This window comes from Lepidochelys olivacea, assembly GCF_965140295.1.
Source record: "Lepidochelys olivacea isolate rLepOli2 genome assembly, chromosome: 24".
Taxonomy (NCBI): domain Eukaryota; kingdom Metazoa; phylum Chordata; order Testudines; family Cheloniidae; genus Lepidochelys; species Lepidochelys olivacea.
The window spans coordinates 500,656-521,120 of NC_140434.1; the positions used below are offsets into that span (position 1 = coordinate 500,656).

The 20,465-nt window shown below is 58.3% G+C and overlaps 1 protein-coding gene across 7 annotated transcripts; it reads left to right on the forward strand.

The window, feature by feature from the left end:
- The first annotated feature begins 876 nt into the window (after positions 1-876).
- LOC311512537 (lysosomal acid glucosylceramidase-like) lies at positions 877-11,711 on the forward strand. 7 transcript variants are annotated; one of them, XM_084613793.1, is made up of 13 exons: positions 877-955; positions 1,848-1,911; positions 2,339-2,432; positions 3,098-3,230; positions 3,567-3,758; positions 3,863-4,009; positions 4,226-4,359; positions 4,852-5,024; positions 5,319-5,556; positions 7,056-7,280; positions 7,377-7,540; positions 9,052-9,177; positions 9,834-11,711. In XM_084613793.1, exons 4-13 carry the CDS (start codon positions 3,164-3,166, stop codon positions 9,937-9,939), a joined length of 1,572 nt encoding a protein of 523 aa, XP_084469919.1. In that variant the 5' UTR covers positions 877-955; positions 1,848-1,911; positions 2,339-2,432; positions 3,098-3,163; the 3' UTR covers positions 9,940-11,711. The 7 variants fall into 7 exon arrangements, with proteins under 7 accessions (XP_084469919.1, XP_084469920.1, XP_084469924.1 ...); XM_084613794.1 differs by having other exon boundaries at positions 2,339-3,230; XM_084613798.1 differs by lacking the exon at positions 2,339-2,432 and having other exon boundaries at positions 880-955.
- Positions 11,712-20,465: the final 8,754 nt, after the last annotated feature.

Genomic DNA, 20,465 nt, shown 5'->3' on the forward strand with positions numbered 1-20,465 from the left:
TCGGCTCGGCCCGGCTCAGCTCAGCCTGACTCGGCCCCAGGCTCCCTCCGTGGCCAGGCAGTTCCGGCTCGGCTCGGCTCGGCCCGGCCCGGCCCGGCTCAGCCCACTCTGCGGCTAGGTGATTCTGGCTCGGCTCAGCCCGGCCCCAGGCTCCCTCTGCAGCCAGGCAACGCCGGCTCGGCCCAGCTCAGCCCGGCTCGGCCCCAGGCTCCCTTCGCGGCCAGGCAGTTCCGGCTCGGCTCGGCCCGGCTCAGCTCAGCCTGACTCGGCCCCAGGCTCCCTCCGTGGCCAGGCAGTTCCGGCTCGGCTCGGCTTGGCTCGGCCCGGCTCAGCCCACTCTGCGGCTAGGTGATTCTGGCTCGGCTCAGCCCGGCCCCAGGCTCCCTCTGCGGCCAGGCAACGCCGGCTCGGCCTGGCTCAGCTCAGCCCGGCTCGGCCCCAGGCTCCCTTCGCGGCCAGGCAGTTCCGGCTCGGCCCGGCCCGGCTCAGCCTGACTCGGCCCCAGGCTCCCTCCGTGGCCAGGCAGTTCCGGCTCGGCTCGGCTCGGCCCGGCCCGGCTCAGCCCACTCTGCGGCTAGGTGATTCTGGCTCGGCTCAGCCCGGCCCCAGGCTCCCTCTGCGGCCAGGCAACGCCGGCTCGGCCCGGCTCAGCCCGGCTCGGCCCCAGGCTCCCTCTGCGGCCAGGCAACGCCGGCTCGGCCCGGCTCAGCTCAGGCTGGCTCGGCCCCAGGCTCCTTCCGTGGCCAGGCGGTTCCGGCTCGGCCCAGTCCGGCTCCGCCCCAGGAGATCCCGGCCCGGCCCGGCCCGGCCCGGCTCCGCCCCGCCCCGCCCCGGGCGATCCCCGCTAGGCTCGGGGGGCCCAGCGGCTCCGGGCGCAGGCGCGGGGGCCGGGTCAGGTGACCGCGCCGTCACGTGACTCTCGGTCCACGCCCGTCCGCGGAGCCGCCGCCGCCCGGTGAGTGGCCGCAGGAGCCTGTGGGCGGGCCCCGGACGCCTGGGTTCCCCGCGGGCCTGGGGCGGCGGCTTCTGGCCCGGGATCCGCTGCGCCGCGCCCCGGTGAGCCCCCTGCCAGGCGGGGCCGCCCATTGCCCGGCCCGGTGCTGGGCGCCCGGCCCGGCCCGGCCCGGGGGCAGCTGCCGCCCCCGCTTGCCGTGGTTCCGCGCTGTGCTGGTCGGGGCCTGGAGCCTCTCCGCGGGGTCTGCAGCGCCGCCCGCCCCGCGTGGACTGCGTGGGTGGGGGCCCGTCCAGCCGGCTCCGGGGGAGCTGCCTGGCGCAGCCGGTCGGGCTGGTGTCGGGGCTTTTTCTGAGCCCCTCCCCTCATCCTCCCTGTGCCAGGGCATGTGTCTGGGCCCTGAACTAGGGGCTGGGGCCAGCCAGGTTCTGGTTTTTTAGCCCAGTCTCTGTTTCGCACCCCGGGCCCTTTATGGCATTAGAAGGAGACCCGGCCCCGGCCCTGCCCCAAGGACCTGTGGAGACAAGAGCAGGGGCCATGCAGTCAATCGGGGCTAGGGCCGGAGCTTTGATCTAGGCTTTCAAATTCATAATTTTCATCCTGAGGTGGAATCCACAGGAAAGATAATCACAGTAAAGGTGAGTTAATTCCATGGCCTCGTCCTCTCAAAATCCGTCTCCTGGGGAAAAGGGAATTCTCAGCAGCCTAAACCAGAGTGAGTCTTGGGCCATGATAAATGACCATGCACGTTCTCAGGGGTGGGGGTCATTTCCAGGCAAGAGACGAATGTTGCATTCCTAGTTGCCCCGATTTTAAGTAACTTTTCTTCTCCATGTGGCCTGAACTAACCTACAGCCGGCAGGGTCAAAGAATTCTTCGTTGGTTTTATTTTCAGTGTGTTGTCCCACAGTGCTTTTCAGCTGGAGGCATCGCCAAGCACTTGGCATATTCTCAACACAGTGAGTACTTACTATTGAAATGCACCCAGCTCCAGGGTGGAACGCAGCAGTCATTGTGTACCAGGAGAAACTGCGCAACAAGTGTCACAGAAAGTGACTAATAATTTCATCCCCTGAAATTGCAGGGCAATTCTAGTTTGGCATAGTATTGCCCAAGTGGGACTTGGCCAGGGTACCAGGGTTAATGCAGGTTAATCCGTGAGAAGTCATGTGGCAGCAGATGTAGCTTGGCATGACTGGGCATTTGCTAATCCCTCATTAAGACTGCCATTGTAATCGAGGTCAGGTGGAACTGAGCCATTGCAAAAGATGCCTGTGTTACTGGCTAGGCAAGATGGATGAGGTCCTTATGCCAGCACCCAGCTCCTCTCTCGCCTTCCTCCCCTCGTCTCGCCCACCCATTGCTGTTCGCTCTGTGTCCTCACAGGGTGAGTCCCATGTTGTCATAGTCTCCTGCCCAGGTGTCTGATGGCCTCAGGGCCTCCTGATTCTCTCTGGCTGGGGCTGGCACCAAAGAACAGGTCAGTGTTATGCGGGAATGATATGTACCTGCTCTCTGCTCCCTTGCTCTGATCATTAATGAAGTTGGTAAATATAGGACCGGATCGCTGAGGTGCCCACTACAACCCCTTAAGCGCTGGGTCAGGTAAGCCTTGGAGGCTGGAGGGGTTCAGGGTGAGGGGAAGGAGCAGCTGGTATCCCAGGAGCAGGGGCTGCTAGGTAAGAAGGGACAAAGTCAGGGTGGCTGAAGGAGACTAGGGGAGTAGTTGGGAAGAGACTGGGAAAGAGCATGGGGTGGGACAAGACTTGAGAAGATGAGATCAGGTGTGGGAGGGACTGGAGCCAAGGCTCCCTTTAAAAGAGAGGCTGGGGCTGGCTGTGGAGGTGGATGTCTTGGTGAGTTGAGGGAATTGCAGCTTGTTGTGGCCCTGGGGTTCAGCTGAGCGGAAGGGCACGGAGGAGAGATCAGGACAGGAGTTACCAGAGCGGCTCAGCTCCCTGACACCCTCCACCACCAGGCTGGGCTGAGCTGGGCAGGCGGCCTCCTCTCTTTGTGCTGTTCCAGGAGTCCCTGTGGTCCTGGGCTTGCCCGGCTGCTCCTGAGGCTGGAGCCACTGAAGGCGCAGTGAGTGGGGAGTGGGTGTCCCAGCGGCCCCGACACTCACAGCCTCCATCCTGCTTTCAGGCCCAGGTGCCCAGTGCTGTGCTCGCTGGGACTGGCTGCGGGGTCACACCGGGCAGGAAAGGCGCCATGTGGGCCGGATGCGCCAGCATTGTGGGCTGGTTCCTTTTCATCCAGACAGCGCCCGGGGCGGCAGGTAAGCGCTTGTGACGTGTCGTGTGTGTGACCTGCGGGGAGGGTCCCTCCTGGGTGCCGCTCAGCCTCTGCACTTCTCCTCGGCGTGGGGGGAAGTAGCAGGGTATTGGCTGGTGCAGGAGTCTTGGGGTTTGAGAGACCAAACGGGTGTGCTGAGAACCCTGCTGCTCCTGAGATGGGTGCCTGGGACCGTGTGGGAGGGACCTCGCTCAGGGGCATCCCCAGAGCTCAGAGGAATGGGATTGACGGGGGGTGGGAATCCTCTCCCAGGAGGGTGGGGAAGCCCCAAACTATACCCGGAGCCCTGCACTCACCCAGTCTGTCTCTCTCTTCCTAGGCAGCCGTCCCTGCAGCCCCCAGTATTTTGGCCATGACTTGATGGCGTGTGAATGCAATGCCACCTATTGTGACACGCTGGACCCCATTGTCGTCCCGGCCGTGGGCACATACGCCAAGTATGAGAGCAGCAAGGCGGGCAAGCGGCTGGAGCGCAGCGAGGGGAGGTTCCAGAGCGACTCCACGGCCCCAGGTATCTGCTTGGGCACTAGGGATGCCGAGGGCAGGGCTGGCCGCTGGCCCTGGCCCTTGCTCCTAGCTGCAGGGCTCTGAGCCAAGCTGCTCTCTGCCCCGCAGATCTTGTGCTGAAGCTGGACACCGCGCAGCAGTACCAGAAAGTGAAGGGCTTTGGCGGCTCCGTCACAGATTCGGCTGCGATGAACATCCTGTCCCTGTCCAAGGAGACCCAACGCCACCTGCTCGCGTCCTACTTCACGGAGGAAGGTGAGCGCTGGGGGCCGATTCGGGGCAGTGATGTATGGCGTTGACTTGCTGGCTGTCCTGGTGGGGGGCAGGCCCTGGCTCTGGGCTTATGGCTCTCAGGAGCTACACGTCACGTCCTGCAGCCTGAGGCCCTCTGTCCCCACGTGTAGTCACTGGGACCTGCTGTTTTGGCTCCTGTGACACTGGGTCCTGGGTCACCTCCTTCCTGTCCCACAGGGATCGAGTACAACCTGGTCCGCATTCCCATGGCCAGCTGTGACTTCTCCACCCACCCCTACAGCTACGACGACACCCCCTACGACTACCAGCTCCTCAACTTTGACCTGACGGATGAGGATACAAAGCTGAAAGTGAGCCGCACTGGAGTGGGGAGGGGGCCGCAGGGAGCGGCCAGTCCCAATTTGCTCAGGTTTTCTACACTCTGACCAAGCTCCCAGGCCCCACCTCATCTGGGGTATTTTCTGTGGCCATCATGGGCTGGGGCTGGGGCTGATCCCCCACCCCCTGATGGCACTCACCCCTCAGCCATTGCTCTGGGTCTCCATCAGACGCTCCTTGGCCTCCCTGACCGCCCTGCAGGCGTCTCCCAGCCCCTCCTGCGTGACGAGTTGTGACGTTGTGAGGGGAAAGTCCCATCTATGCAGTTGCTGGGCACCACGGCAAAGGGGAGCTCCCCTGTCCTGCAGCCTTTCTAGGCTCCCTTCTGCGTCTGCAGCCCTTGAGCTGCCACTGCTGCCCTCCTGAGAGGGAGTAGCCCCCAGGGGACCGGTGTGTCTAGGCACGTTCCTTCCTGAGACCCCTGTGGCACACAGTGAGCTGGTCCTGCTGCTCTGTCCCTTCAGATCCCCATTCTCCACCGAGCCATGGCCTTGTCCAAGAAGCCGCTGTCCCTGGTCGCCAGTCCCTGGTCATCCCCGGTCTGGATGAAAACCAGCGGGGAGATGAAAGGGAAGGGAAGCCTGAAGGGGAAGCCGGGGGACAAGTATCACAAGACCTGGGCCAACTACTTCATCAGGTAAAGGGCAGTGCGGGGCAGGGGCTCTCCTGTGGAGAGGAGCCGGCAGGATGGGGCGGGTCTCGGTGAGTACAGCTGGCCCTAGGGCTGTGCGAGGGAAGGGGCTGGACAGGTGTTAGGGACGGGGCGTTGGAGAAGTCGGTGTGAGCTCTCTGAGCCGGCAAAACAACAGACTGTGGGCGAGGTCTGTACAGTCCATGCGGGTGGGGGGCAGGGGGACTGGTCTCTGCACCCCAGGCCGGGCGCTGGGGGGCACGGCTGGGGCTGCTAATGTTTCTCATCCCCGGCCCCCAGGTTCCTGGATGAATACGCCAAGCACAACTTGACGTTCTGGGCGGTGACGGCACAGAACGAGCCCACGGCTGGGCTGATAAACAACTACCCCTTCCAGTGCCTGGGCTTCACCGCCGAGCACCAGCGGGACTTCGTCGCCCAGGACCTGGGCCCGGCACTGGCCAACAGCTCGCACAAGGGCGTCCGGCTCATCATGCTGGACGACAACAGGGTGCTGCTCCCCCACTGGGCCAAAGTGGTGAGTCTGCATGCCGGGGCCCATTGCTCCTTTGCCTGTTCTGCTGGGACTGGCTGTGCATGAGCTCCGCTCTGCGGGGAGATGCCGGGTGTTGGGATTGGCCTGTGGTCCGAGCGTACTCAACGGGCACATGCCTGGCATGTGCCCTGCTGGGCGGGAGGAGCGGTTCCCGCCAGGCTGAGCAGGGTGCTCCCTCTTCTAAGGGCTGGGCCCTGGCAGGACATCCAGGAAGACTCCAGCCCTGCCAAAGCCAGTTCCCATGACCCCTGGATGACTATGAGGCTGCTGGGGGCAGAGAGCACACTCTGGCCCCCAGGGACAGCTGCCCTGCTCCTTCCTCAAGGGAGCTGCTGCGGCAGCAGGGTTCCATCTAGCTGCCTCTAATTTCCTAGCCCTTTCGGTCTGGCTATAAGCATGAGTATGGCTGTGCTGGCCACCTGGCTTGGCAATCTGCTGCTCCCAGGAGAGCTGCCAGCCCTCCCATTCATGTTGTTTATCACAGCAGTGCCTGGAGGCTGTGCCCTGCCTCGCAGCCTGCGGGAGACTCCAGACAATGGGTGGCTGCCTTAGGTGGGCAGGAGCTGAGCTGAGGAGGTGACGCTGGCGGTGACCAGCCATGGCTGCAGCAGAGCAGCCCCTGGCCCAAGGGGAGGTTTGCTTGCACAGGAGGGTTTGATGAAGAATGACGAGCCCAGCATGGGGCTCCCCCCAGATCCCACGGTCTGCCCAACTTGGGACTCCCAAACACACATCCAGTGGTCTCAGCTGATCTGCGTGGGTGTGATGGTGCCTGGGGTCTGTGGCAGCCAGGACCCAGCTGCCCAGGGCGCTGAGCTCCCAGCTCTCCTTGGCTCCTTTCCTTCGTGGGGCCCATTTGCTCTCCCCTTGGGCTGCAGAGTCTTCTCAATGCTGGGGGTGCTTGGCCCAATCTGCCTGCTCTCTGCTTTCAAGGATGAAGCCTCTGGGTTTCCCAGGGACCAGCTGTGGTTGGGACCTGGCTGCGAACCAAGTGCCTGATGCCCAGCCTGGATGAAGCTAGGGTAAAGTTGGCTAGCCCGGGAGCAGCAGGGGCTCCTGCCCTGGCTGTTCCCTTGGGACTCTTGGGCCCCGAGTGATCTCGGCTTCCTGGGAAGCAGCAGTGGCTTGTCCTGCATTTTGTTTTCCACCCAGGAAACCCTGGCCTTCCCTCGCAATGTCTGGGTGGGCCAGCACAGAGCAGAGTGCCAAGAGACAGTCTTGCCAGCACCCCGCTCTGCCCTGGCCTCTGGACTTGTTCCCAGCTGCAGAGCCATGAACAATGTGTCCTGGCGGGCGTAAGGCCTGATCCCTAGGCACCTGCAGTGTCACTCAGGGCAGCAGAGTGGCTGGACCTGTGCTGTGAGGGAGAGCCCGTCTGGGGTGTGCTCTCAAAGGGGTGTGTCGCTGGGTCCTTCTTTCTGCTGCTGTCTTGAAGGCCCGGGCCAATAAGTGACTGCTCCTCCTCTCTCCTTCCTTCCTAGGTACTGGGTGACCCAAACGCTGCTCGCTATGTCCATGGCATTGGCGTCCATTGGTACCTGGATTTCATTGCTCCCATAGAGGACACTGTGTTACCGACCCATGACCTCTTCCCTGATTACTTCATCTTGGCCACAGAGGCTTGCACTGGGTCCCATTTCTGGGAGAGGGACGTTATCCTGGGCTGCTGGGATCGGGGGAACCAGTATAGCCACAGCATCCTGACGGTAAGGCCCGCTCGGGTCCCCCACGCAGGCTGCCTCGGGAGCATCACCCACCCTGTCCCCTGCCTCCAGCTGAGCATCTCTGCCATCCCCTCACAGAACCTGAACAACTTCGTCTCCGGCTGGATCGACTGGAACCTGGCCCTGGACCTGGAGGGGGGGCCCAACTGGGTCCAGAACTTGGTGGACAGCCCGGTCATCGTGGACAGGAAAAAGGATCTCTTCTACAAGCAGCCCATGTTCTACCACATTGGGCATTTCAGGTGAGCTGGGGCATTCCCAGTCAGCTGGTTTGGACTGCAGAGATTGTGCCCACAGCTGGCTCAGTACACGTGTGCTGGTGAGTTAATGCCCAGGGTCAAAAGAGTCACAGGTGTGTTAAACGCTTTTCCTGACCAGCCCAGAAAGTGAGATGCCAAGAGGTCTGGGTTTTCTCTGGGGGACCTTGGATTGCTTGATTTCTTGGCCAACACCTAAACTCTTCGTTCTAAAGTTGAAAGTTTGTTGATTAAACACAAGGAAGAACAAGAAGTTAAAAGAAGCATTTATATGGAAACTGAAATTGGGAGATTATGTGAAACAAACTCAATTAAAACCTTGAAAGGTTTTCTCCTTTTGGAGGCAAAATCTTATTTTTTTTTATTTTTAGAACAACCTTTCTTTGAGGGAAAGGAAAGGGTTAATGCTATTTTGCAAGGGGTATTCACTTCTCCTGATTCTAACAGACAGCTTGCACAAGGTGGAGGGGGAGAGGGTAGAAGGGGGTGGGGAATGAGTCTTTTGCTGATGTCTTGGAATGCTGGATGGCTGGTCCGTCTCCAGTGGATGCTTTGGCTGCCATGTTGACCGTGGCACCTGTTTGCTTGGACCCTGTCCTACATTCTGGGCAGGGACATTACTGGGTTGGGTCTTTTCTCCTTGGGCAGGGCTGGGCCCCTCTCATCTGGCTGTGCTGATGCAGCACATTGATTTCAGGATTGGCGAAAAGCTGAGAGAGACAGACATAGGATAGTGGGGCAGAAAGTAACAACAGGAAAGGGAGACAGAATGTGCCTCTGCGATGCTGGGAATTGGGGTCCCCACAGAGCTGAGGATTCGCAGGTGAAAAACAAAGGGCCTTTAACAAGAGTGAGGCCTTCAGTCTGGTCTGCTCCTTTGGTCTCAGGCTCAAGGGAAGATGAGCTCAGCAGCCTGCTGGGCGACTGTAAGCTGAGCCCCCCCTCCCCCCCAAGTTTATTTTTAAGACACCCCTTCCTCCCCCCCTCCCCCGAGGGGAAAACATGGATGTCTTGGCCTGGTTTATTCCCGCATTATTTTGCCCACCAATTAGGCCTAACATTTGACACATCAATTTTGATTTATTCATTTTCAGCTCCACATTTCCTGTTCTTTAACCTGCATCATTTTAACATGGCTTTTGGATGATGCTAGTAGGCCCGTTGCTTTTGGGCTTTATTACTTTGTGTCTTTTGGGTTTTGTGCACCCATTGATTCAATTTAATTATTGAAAACAACATGACCTATTTCCTGGTTCACGTCCAAGCCTGCAGGGTTCTAGGTTACTCTGACACCTTGTGAAGTGGTGCAGCCTTTTTGCACTTGAGCTCACAACTGGGGTAAATTTTAGGTCCAATAATTACAGCAGTGCCTAGTGAGCCAGGCTCTGCTCCCTACCACCCCAGGCTGCAGCCTCTCTGTTTGTTGGCCCAGCGTTGTCTCTGGGGGCCGTCACTTTCCTTCCCCCTGTGCTCACCGCTCCCTCTTATCTGTGCAGCAAGTTCATCCCTGAGGGCTCCCAGCATGTCGGGCTGGTTGTCTCCAAGAAGAGCTGCAAGTGCAACATGGAGTATGCAGCCTTCTTGCGCCCGGATGGCGCCGCCGTGCTCGTGGTCCTGAACAGGTATGTGGCTGGGCCTGGAGTGTGAGAGCCTCGTCCAGACTGGGAGCGGGGCAGGGGCTTAGGGAGTCGGTGCCGGGATGGGAGTTCATAGAATCATAAAATATCAGGGTTGGAAGGGACCTCAGGAGGTCATCTAGTCCAACCCCCTGCTCAAAGCGGGACCAATCCCCAACTAGTTGGGAGCCCAGAGCTGGCCTTTGGGGCAGGGAGGAGGAAAGAGACTTGGAGATAACCAGGCTACTCACTGAGCACTGTAAGAACAGCGCTGATGGGGGCAGAGGAGGGCCACGCCGCTGGCCTGAGCATCAGCAGGTGCCCCCAAACTGGCAGGAGGCACGCACCCTGCCCCCAGGAGCTCACAGTACAATCCAGGGGGCTGGGGAACCCTGGAAACAGCTGGTTGTGGGGCAGGGGAGAGGCACTGAACACATGGTGGGTGAGAACTCTGCTGGTCACATTCACTGATCCTCGTCTAGAGAGGGGCCTGCGAGCAGGGGAGGCGAGTGTGGTCCCTTCACCTTGCTCCTGCAGCCTGCATGGCACTGCTCTCTTCATCTGGAGGTGTGGTGCAGCCCCCTCGATTCATTGCCAGGCAGTCAGCTGGATCTGCTGGGCAGTCATGCAGTCAGACTGACTCTGCCCCTCGCCCTCCTCAGGTACTCCGCGGATGTGCCATTCGGGATCTCAGACCCAGGTGTTGGCTTCATTGAGGCTCTGGCTCCAGCTGACTCCATCCAGACCTACCTGTGGAGACGGCAGTGAGAAGGCTCGGGGGGGCCTGGGGTGGGGGGAAGGACTCTGCGTGCTGCTCTGGAGAATTGCTCTGTGGGGACGTTCCAGGCAGCACAGACAGGGCTGGGTGGGGCCCTCAGGGAGACAGGGAGGCCAGCACCCACCTAGATCTGCCCCTTGCAAAGCACAGCACCTGGGCAGGGGCAGAGCTGACAAGCTGAGCCCCAAGCCTGCAGCATGACTAGAGCCAGCTGGGCCCTACTGGACCCGGGCACAGAGGGAGCAGGGCTCCCTTTGCCTCACAGGAGTGGAGATCCATGTGCTGTAAACACAATCGCTGCTGCTCTGCCAAACAGCTGCCGTCTCTGGCTCTCTTTGGGCCCCACCCCAGCCTGGTCTCCGGCAGAGCCTAGCACATGGGCATGTCTGTCAGAGCGGCATGGGTGCCTGTCTGGAGCTTTACATCAACTGGGAGTTAAAATCCCGCCACCTCTCCCCTCCCATGCACTGCGCCCCAGGCTGCTCCCACCCCAGTGACACTTCCTTGGGTGCCTTGAACCAAGGAGACCAGAACAGCTGGTTCTGGAGGGGAAAGACCCCTGAGCATGCTGGGAAATAATCTCCTTTATAAACCCCTGCTGGAGGCTCAGTCTGCAGGGTGGTAAGCGAAGCCCCTGGGCAAGGACGGTAGCTTCATGCTGAGATCCAATGGGCAGGCATTGCACTGGTACCAGGAGCCATTACCCCTGGGCTGAGCGCTGCTCACCTTAATCTGCCCCAGGGAGGTCCGCATTTGGGGCGGGTGCCCTGGCTGGCTCCCCGTCTCCCCATGGCTTGCTGGGCTGCCTGTTCTGCTGCCATCTGTCGGCATCTCTGGCCTTCCCCTGTTGGGCTGCAAGAGATGGAATCACAGGGAGCTCCTTGAGGTTGGACCCTCACCTCAGACAGTGGCTGATAACTAAAGCAGGGGGTCACAGATGAGGGCCCAGGCTCGTTCTGGGCTCTGTGTTCCTTGTTGCTCTGTGACAGAATCGGGCTCCAGTGGGGCATGCCGGATGCTGTTCCACCCCCTACAGGCTCTCCCCGCCTGGGAGCCCTTGGGCCAGGAACTTTGCCTGGCAGAGTTCATGCTGCGGATGGTGCTGTATACATTGAATAATTGTTGACTAGCAAGGGGCGCAGCGGCCCAGGGAACATGCTGCTCTGACAGTGCCTTTCCCTGCATCACCTGCCCCAGGGCTGGCAGGCCTGAGGGAGAGGAAATAGGGAATGGGTGAGAGAGCTTCTTTACCTTTTCTGCGAATAGCAGAGCAAGGGCCCAGCAGATGAAATTGTAAGGAAATAAATGTTTAAAGTACATAAAAAGAAATTATTTCTAACAGGGTGCATAATTTACCTGTGGAACTCACTGCCACAAGATTTCACTGAGGCCAAGAGCTGATAGGATTCCAAAAAAGCATTAGTCATTTATATGGATACTGATTAACACCCATAGTTACATTTTGAAAGGATAAAACCAAAGCTTGGACAAAATCTAAACCCTCCCGCTTCCGAGCGTGACCCAGTGACTCACTGCTCTAGGAGGAACGAGCAGACCAGTGGCCCCGTTACTGAAGCGGAGTTGTTTTGCATGTAAAGCAGGTATTCCACCACTGGTTTATGTATGAGGAACACAGCATACTTTCCTCCACGTTCCAGCTCTTACTTTTTGAGCACAGAATGAAATTTCGGAACATTTCCAAGAAATTTGTTTACTTATTTTGAATAAAAATTAATTTAAAATGGTTCCTTTAAGAAGTTTAGCACCTGGTGTCAGACTGTTTTGTGTGTCCTGAATGATCTTATTAATGGGATAACAGAGATGCTTCAAACTGCCCACTTCAGACTCACTAAAACCTGGTGCACTGGCTACAGTTGAAGACTTTTTTTCTTTCTTTTTTTTTAAGAGGATTAATCTTTATTTTTTGGCAGTGGTCTTGGTAACTGCAAGTTTCTTCAGCAGGGACTGACAACTAATCTTCTTCTGCAGAGAGTTCTGCACACAACGGCTGGCTGCCGTCTCCTGTTGGCTCAGTGGCAGCGAAGCTGAAAGTGCCCTCAGCAAGGATGCCATCTTTCAAAATGACCCATGGTAACGAAGCCAACCTGCCCTTAGGGACGCTGGCGGGGCTTGGCAGCAGAGAGACTCCGTCCTAAAGAAACAAATGGCTTTGAAAAGCTCCTTGTTTCACCTGCCCTGCTCACCGAGGGTGCGGGGGAGAGCAGGGGGAAGCTTCAGTGTGGATATCGGCTTGCACGCACCCAGAGGAGTGTGAGGGGATGTGAGCAAGGGACTGGGGACTGCGTGCTCTGCCTACTTTGCACTGCTCCAGAGTGGGTGCACCGCCAAAGTGCTGTGGTGAAGCTGCCCCTATAAATGAAACGTTTAAGGTTGACACTCCTCAGGATCACTAGTAATGTTTGCTTTGGGTTTCTCCTTTAGTTCCCATGTTGAGTTTGTAATAATAACAGAAAGCCGGGAAATTGCCAGCTGCAGTCTGTGTTGAAATGACGTTCAGTCTGAGTGTGTATCGGAACCTGCAAATATTACAGGGATGTTGCAATTATCGCCAAGCCGGGCATTATAAACCCAGGAAATGCTGAGGTGAAGAAAGTTTAAAAGCAAGCCCCACATGTTCCTTAAGGCTTGGGAATGCAGAATTTAAGGTTTGGAAACATCTCTAACTCCAGCCTTCTGCAACAGGATGAAAGAAAGGAAGAAAATCTAATATTGTCTATAAATCCGTTTAACCTAAGCGGGAACTGCAAGCATTGTGATGGAGGGATCAGTGTCTGGCTACTGCATGATGTTGCTACAGGGCAGGCCGTACCCTTGTTTGGGTGCCGTAAACTGGGCATTTCCAGCCCCTAATAACCATCTCTGGATTGTGTTTGTGTTTAACCTTCACTTGCCTTTCCTGGGTTGGTGACGATTGTGTCCCCTGTAATGGTTTTACCCTTGAGACACTACACGCACTCAACCTCACCTCCACGTTCAGCTGGGATTCCTGGAATATATGGTCTGGGTGATTTTACCTCATCCTCTGACGTGGTCCGAGACCGGCTGTAAGACTGGACCATGTGTCTGGCCAGGTCTGCAGGAGGGTTTCTAGGGAATGATCCACCCCAAGCCCCAAACGGCTGGAAGGAGGAGTCTCATCCTCGTGCCCTGCTCCCTGCCCAGTGCTCGGGGTCTCCCCTGCACTGGGAATGGGTGAAAAGCCAAAGGTTGGCAAGCACAGCCGGCGGATTTGAACGTTACATTGGAGCAAATGTTGAAAAATCCTCCCTGGATTCCCCTAAATGCAAAGCCAGGGCCTTGCCTTGTCCCCAGGATGGTCACCAGGATGATCACCGAGCAGTGCGGCCTGCAAGGCAGGTGTCCCCGTATCCCTGTCAGCTCTGTGGAGCAAGACGACTCCTGTCAGTTCCTGTTTCCTTGGCAGCCGGCTGCACAAGCGCCCCTGGCTTTGCTGGCAGTGCTGTGGGCTCAATCGCCAGGTGAGCAGGGCTGGTCCTGGGAGACCTGAAGCCATGGTGGCTCTGGGGGGTGCCAGGGCCCCAGGGGCTGGGATGGCCTCAGAGGAGCAGGCGAGGTGTGTGCACAGACGCTGAGCGTGGGCTGTTTTCTGAGCACCACAGCAGCCCTCTCGGGGGTGAGTTGGGGAAATAGGGCACAGAGAAATGAGAGCCCATGGCCAGGCAGGGGCCTTGGGGCCTGGAGCGCGGACGGTCTAAGCCCAGGGGGCTGGATCAGGCCACCTCTCTGAGCAGTGCTGTAGGCGGGGAGGGGGGTGCTTTGACCTTCCCACCCCTGGTGTGTTTCTGTGGTTCCGTCAGTGGCATGCCGCCTGCCTGCCTCTGGACTGGGGAACAGGGCCTTGCACTGAGCCGCTCCTGAAGCTTTGCTGCAAGTCACGGGTTTGGATCCATTATTAAAGTCGTTTTCCTAAAGCAGAATTGCTGCTGTGGGAATGGGCTGGGCCCCAAGCCCCCACCCAGCTTCAGGGAAAAGCAAGAGCCATTCTCCCTGACTATTCTATCCCTGGCTGAGCTCCCCAGCCGTGAGGCAGGCAGATGAAAAGACAAACTGAGGGGCTGATCACAATGAGTATCTGAGATGGGGCTTGGCTGAGGGGTTCCCCTTGGCCAGGCATCTCCACGCGGGCTGTGGGGGGTCGGGACAAGGGGCTTCTCTCTAGTTGGTCACATTCCATACTAACAGGTTTCAGAGTAACAGCTGTGTTAGTCTGTATTCGCAAAAAGAAAAGGAGGACTTGTGGCACCTTAGAGACTAACCAATTTATTTGAGCATAAGCTTTCATGAGTGCATCCGATGAAGTGAGCTGTAGCTCACGAAAGCTCATGCTCAAATAAATTGGTTAGTCTCTAAGGTGCCACAAGTACTCCTTTTCTTTTATTCCATACTAAGCCTCCCTGGAGATTTCCCAGCTTCTGTCCCCACTTCCTGGGATGCATTGACCTGGCTGCAGCCTGTCAGTCGGATGCATCCTGTGTGCTGGCCTCCCTGAGGGTCCCTGCAGCTGTGTGTGGCCCATCCCTGCTCTGTGCCTAGCAGGGCAGATGTGGCTGGTGGCACCAGAGGAAAGTGGTTTAATTGCCCTGCCCCATAAAGATAGCTGATACCACAGAGAAGCAGTTAGGCACTTGTCACGGAGTCCCTGGGCGATGCTCTGGAACTGCTCCCCCTGAAGCCAGGCAGGACTCTGGGGCAGTCGCCTTCCTGTGAGCAGCCTGTCTTCAGGACATACAGCTTCCACCTTCCTGGGTCTGACCTCGGAGCATTCAGCATCCTCTGCCCCTCCGTGTGCTTCCCACAGCGAGTCCACTCAGGTGGGGCTCCTGGGGAAGCAAGAGGGTCCTGCACCCCAACTTTGCAGTCAGACGTGACTCCCAGCCAGCCAGTAAAACAGAAGGTTTATTAGATGACAGGAACATGGTCTAACACAGAGCTTGCAGGTGCAGAGAACAGGACCCCTCAGCTGGGTCCATTTTGGGGGGCAGTGAGCCAGACAACCACCTCTGTACTTCACTCCATGCCTCCAGCCAGCCCCAAACTGAAACTCCCTCCAGCCCCTCCTCCTCTGGGCTTTGTCCCTTTCCGGGCCAGGAGGTCACTGGATTCCTTTGTTCTCCAACCCTTTAGCTCTCACCTTGCAGGGGGAAGGGCCAGGCCATCAGTTGCCAGGAAACAGGGTGTTGGCCATTCTCTGTGTCCAGACCCCTGCACACATCTGCCCTCTAGGGCTCTGCAATGCTCATACACCCTTATCCCACCCCCTAGATACTTAAGAACTGCCTAGGGGAAACTGAGGCACCCCCACACTATTCAGAGGAAACATTAAGAACAGTCCCACTTCGTCACATTTCTCCCCCCTTCAAGATCGAACTGAGCGGGGTCACTTTAGCCCGTGACCTGGGGAAGTTCGAACCCACCAACGTTCCCATGGATGCCCCAGCATCTCTCCCATTCCTTGGTGGGAGTTACACCAGGCCCTTCCAGTTTCAGGCCCTCCCTTAGGTCGGGGGTGGTTGATAGCACTCGCAGGCCGCATAAATCTTCCCACATGCGGCCTTTGCCCTTTGGCCACCCCAAAACCCCAGGGGATCAAACTGGGATTGGGTCTTCTCCGAGTGCTCCAGTCTGGAGGGCTGCAATTCGGGCTCTCTTGGTTAAGGGCCCCCATCTTGACCTGGGCCACATACTGTTTATTTACAGAACTAGCATGGAGACATCCCTTTCTCAACAATCTTGTCTCCCCCACAAGCTGGCCAAACACAGCCACTTGGTTATAGGACGGTTTACCTTTCTTAACAGCTTTCACTCCATCTGAGACCTTCTCAAAGCTATCCACACTGGATCTTTCAACAGGAAAGTCAGTGGATCCATTCACAACAGAAAATTTCTGGCCTTTAGCAACTGAAACTTTCTTGATTAAATCACTTTCACACCCTTCAGTGGCAGTAAACTGCTTGCAAAGACTCCATGAGGATTCCTTTCCCTAGGGCTTTTCTATGCAACAATTCACCCCTCACAGAAATTCTGCTCTTACTCTCTTTACCTAGGGCTTGCTCTAGAGGAACACTTTCCTGAGCAACAACAGACTCTTTCTGGGTCTCACTTACATTCAGAATTACCTCTGGCCCATCAGGCGGATTTCTACACAATCCCCTTTCAGGCAAACTGACAGACTTCCTAGATAAAAGGTCAGAAGCATTCTCCTTCCCTTTGCCACACACTAGCAACAGGCAAAATACAAGCACCAGAATTGTCTGGTCTCTGGGATTTTACATAGACACTAACTGGATGAGACCTAGTTACAGGGCCATTCTCCCGAGCAGACACAGACTTAGGACCATTCCCTTCCTGGGCTTTAGCTGAATCCAGAATCAACTCTGAGACAACTGCACTATCCTCAACCGTCACAGGCTGCAAGGCCCCTTCTGTCTGCTCCACAAAGAAGAGCCGGACACACTTTCTCCTTTCCCAGACACACAGCTTGGGATCTCTTTCCCCTTGTCCCAGCACACAAGGCTGGTCACAGACAGCTGCTTGGAGATCAGGGTAGCTCCCTCCATAGGCAAGTCAATACCCCTGACAGACGCAGGCACGTTTCCTTCACTGTCACAATTCTCCACCCAGCTAACAGGTAAGGTCCAGGGACACTCGTCTTCCACCCTCCTCGCCTTCCCCCACTGCTGACTAGACACAGCCATCAGCTCACAAGGCTGCCTAGGCTCATCCAAACTTTCATTACCAAGCACCTTGCCACTCCCAACAGATCCCCTGCCCTGCCTGTGGGTCCCCCTGCTCAGCTGGGGTCTCAGCTCCCACTGTGCTCAGCGCTGCCCTTGCTGTCCAAGTCGGGGTAGGCAGTGAGCTCGCTGCTTTCCTCACTGCATCAGCACCAGCCTGAGCCCCCTGAGCCCCCCTCTCCGGTGTGCAAGGGGGCGGGGAGCATCTCTCTGTCCCACCCAGCCCCAGGGGTCTGGTTACAGGCAGGCAGGTAGCCTGAGCCTAGCCGCTCCTCCCTGCTGCCAGACAGGTCATCTGCATTTTCACTGACCATTTTCCTCTCCACCGATTGGTTCCCTGGATTCAAATTCAAACCCTTGGCTGTTACCGGAGCAGGGTCTGGATTCTGTCCCAAAGAGACACAGTCACCCCACAACAGGGTCTTGCAGCTGGTATCCTGGAGAACCCCAACAACCAGCCAGCCCCACCCCTCCTGGGTCTGCACAGGGATCTGGGCCATAGAGAGGGTGAGGGGCTTCTTCCCTGGGACCCTCACCCAGCTCACACAGCCCCTCAGCATCTGAGGCTGCACCACCCGGGGCCTGACAACAGTTCTCTCTGTCCCAGGATCTCGCCACCCCAGAAATGTCTCCGCATTGACCATCACCTTCCACTCCCACTGGAGGTCCGAGAGGCCTGGCCCCAGGAAACTCCACACAGACATATAGGTTGGGGTCAGGAGTGGGAGCCTGTCCACCTCCCCACCCATCTGGCTGACGGAGTCTATGGCCTTGGGACCCAGCAAGGGAGCTAGACACTGGGGCTTTTCCGCAGGGTCCCCCTGGTTCAAATCGCCAGCCTGCTCAAAGGCAGTGAGGGGGGCATCCACATCCCCCCCTCCTTAACCAGAGGCAGCAATTTAGTCTCGAGGTTCCCTGCGGAACTGGCCCCCCGGGGTCTAACCCCACTCGCCCCTGGGAGGTCCCCTCGGCCTCTCCGCTCCCCCACCGCCAGTTCATGCTGCTGCTGCTTCTGCAGCTCTTTCTCGGGCTCTCGCTGTCTCCCACAGTCCTCTTGCTCTCTTGGACTCAGCTCCAATCCCGTCCGTCTCGATCCCCCGATGGGGAACCCGATCGTGAAGACCCGCGTCTGGTCGGGGACAGGAGTCTTGGGGGTGCCTGGCTCCCACTCCAGCTGCTCCCAGATCCTGCTATAGCCCCATTTGGGGTCAGGAATCTGTTCCTTAGAGCAGTCATCCTCCTCCAGCTGCACAATTAACTCTGCTTTGGTGAACTTTCCAATGCGCGACCCTCTCTTTCTGCACAGGGTTACAATGTCCTTCTTAAGGAGACGGTGACAGGCCATCACTCCGCTCTTCCCAAGTTGTTGTGGACTCACAGGCCTGTGTACTCTCAGCTCCCCACGGTTTCCAGGGAGAACCCCTAGTGTGCCAGCCCTTCTCGAGGTCACCACCTCTTTGCCAGGGTCGAGCTGCAGACTCCTCTGCCCCTGAGACTGCTCACCGCAGTCCCTGGGGGTCCCCATTACTGCACAGTCCTTCTCGCTGGTCACACACTCCCAGGGGTTAACCGCTCTCCGAAACCGATCCTCTCTGAGCCTTCAGCACACCTGGTCCTCATCAATCCCCCTTTGTGCTACTGCTCCCCAGTCACTTACTGCAGGAAGTGCCACCCATGGGGTGCAGTACATCCCACCGCTCCCACCAGTTCTCACGGAGTCCCTGGGCGATGCTCTGGAACTGCTCCCCATGAAGCCAGTCAGGACTCTGGGGTAGTCGCCTTTCTGTGAGCAGCCTGTCTTCAGGACACACAGCTCACACAGCTTCCACCTTCCTGGGTCTGACCTCGGAGCATTCAGCATCCTCTGCCCCTCCGTGCGCTTCCCACAGTGAGTCCACTCAGGTGGGGCTCCTGGGGAAGCCAGAGGGTCCTGCACCCCAACTTTGCAGTCAGATGTGACTCTCAGCCAGCCAGTAAAACAGAAGGTTTATTAGACGACAGGAACATGGTCTAACACAGAGCTTGTAGGTGCAGAGAACAGGACCCCTCAGCTGGGTCAATTTTGGGGGGCAGTGAGCCAGACAACCCCGTCTGCACTTCACTCCATGTCCCAGCCAGCCCCAAACTGAAACTCCCTCCAGCCCCTCCTCCCCTGGGCTTTGTTCCTTTCCGGGCCAGGAGGTCACCTGATTCCTTTGTTCTCCAACCCTTTAGCTCTCACCTTGCAGGGGGAAGGGCCCAGGCCATCAGTTGCCAGGAAACAGGGTGTCGGCCATTCTCTGTGTCCAGATCCCTGCCCACATCTGCTCTCTAGGGCTCTGCAATGATCATACACCCTTATCCCACCACCTAGATACTTAAGAACTGCATAGGGGAAACTGAGGCACCCCCACACTATTCAGAGGAAATATTAAGAACAGTCCCACTTTGTCACAGCACTCCCGCCCTGGGAGCCAAGACGCTGATGCTCAGCGGTGCAGCGCATGGCTCTGGGACGGGTTTTGCAGTTGAGCCGGTGCCTAGTTCTGAAGGAGCCTGCAGCCTTCGTGTTTGTTTTACTGGGGGTGTTTAGCCCCAGGTGACCAGAGCGTTGTGTGACGTTGGGTGTGTGGCCCAGGAAATGGGGTGGGGGGGCTTAGGGGTTGTAGTAAGCAGTGGAGAGGGGCGTTTGGGGGATGCTCCAGGAATAGCGGGTGGCAAGTCAGGAGTGGGTGAGAAGGCCACCATGGTCACAGGGGAATTGTGCAGCACTTGGCAGCTGAGGGTGCCCCAGCAGCAAGGTGTTCGGGGGGGACAGGCAGCTGTGAGCAGCTGGGCGAGCCCAGAGACGGATGCAGTGCCACTTCCTACGGAATGGGGTTCAGCGAGAGCAGCTGGGGGAAGATGGAGGTGACCAGGGTTGGGCGGGGGGAGCCAGTGCAAGGCACTGCCCAGGAGGGACCAGGCTGAGTGCTGGGGGATGGATGGACAGGGGGGGTCACGCTGACCAATAAACTTGCAATGCTGAAAACAAGCCAAAGCACAGCCCCTCCCCTGGTCAGGGACGAGGCCCGAGGCTAGGTCCACACTTGCCATGACAGTGCTAAGGTGTGGCCCTCAGCTGGTCCCTGCAGCACCTCTAGGCCACAGGGACCACATGCCCCACCCTGAGCCCCCAAGGCTGCTGCCAAGCCTGCGGCTTTGGAGAGGCTTTCCCGGCTTCTACAGCTCCCCAGGGTCCCTGAGGGACCCACAGGCCGGCATTGGCAAGCACAGGCCGTTGCTATGAAGGCTATGGGTCCCCACTGCCGTCTGGGGTGGAAAGGGTCCTGCCACCCCTCTGGCTCTCGGCTCTTTGTCTCCTGTCCAATGGGCTCCCAGTTTGGCCAGCCTTGGGGGTTAGCCCTGCTGTGCCCCATGGCGGGCAGCAAGGATGTGCGCAGCATCTCCGGGTGGGAGACGCGAACGCTGGTGGGTCCGGCTGCCATCGCTGTCCGAGCGGGTGACTCAGCCGGCTGCAGCTGGGCGGGCAGATGAAGGCCCTTTATAGGAACGCCTGGCCCCAAAGGAGCCTCAGGGACCTTTTTGGGCAGCCCCAGACTGGGGGAGCTGGCGTGAAGTAGCCAGGAGTTCCTGGAGCCAGGACACGAGCCTTCGCTGCTGGGGCAGAGAGGCAGGAAAGGCTGGAAACGTGACACGAGGGCAAAATGGTGAGACTGGGCCGGCCCCTGGCTGTGGGGACGGGGCGGGCGGAGGGCAGG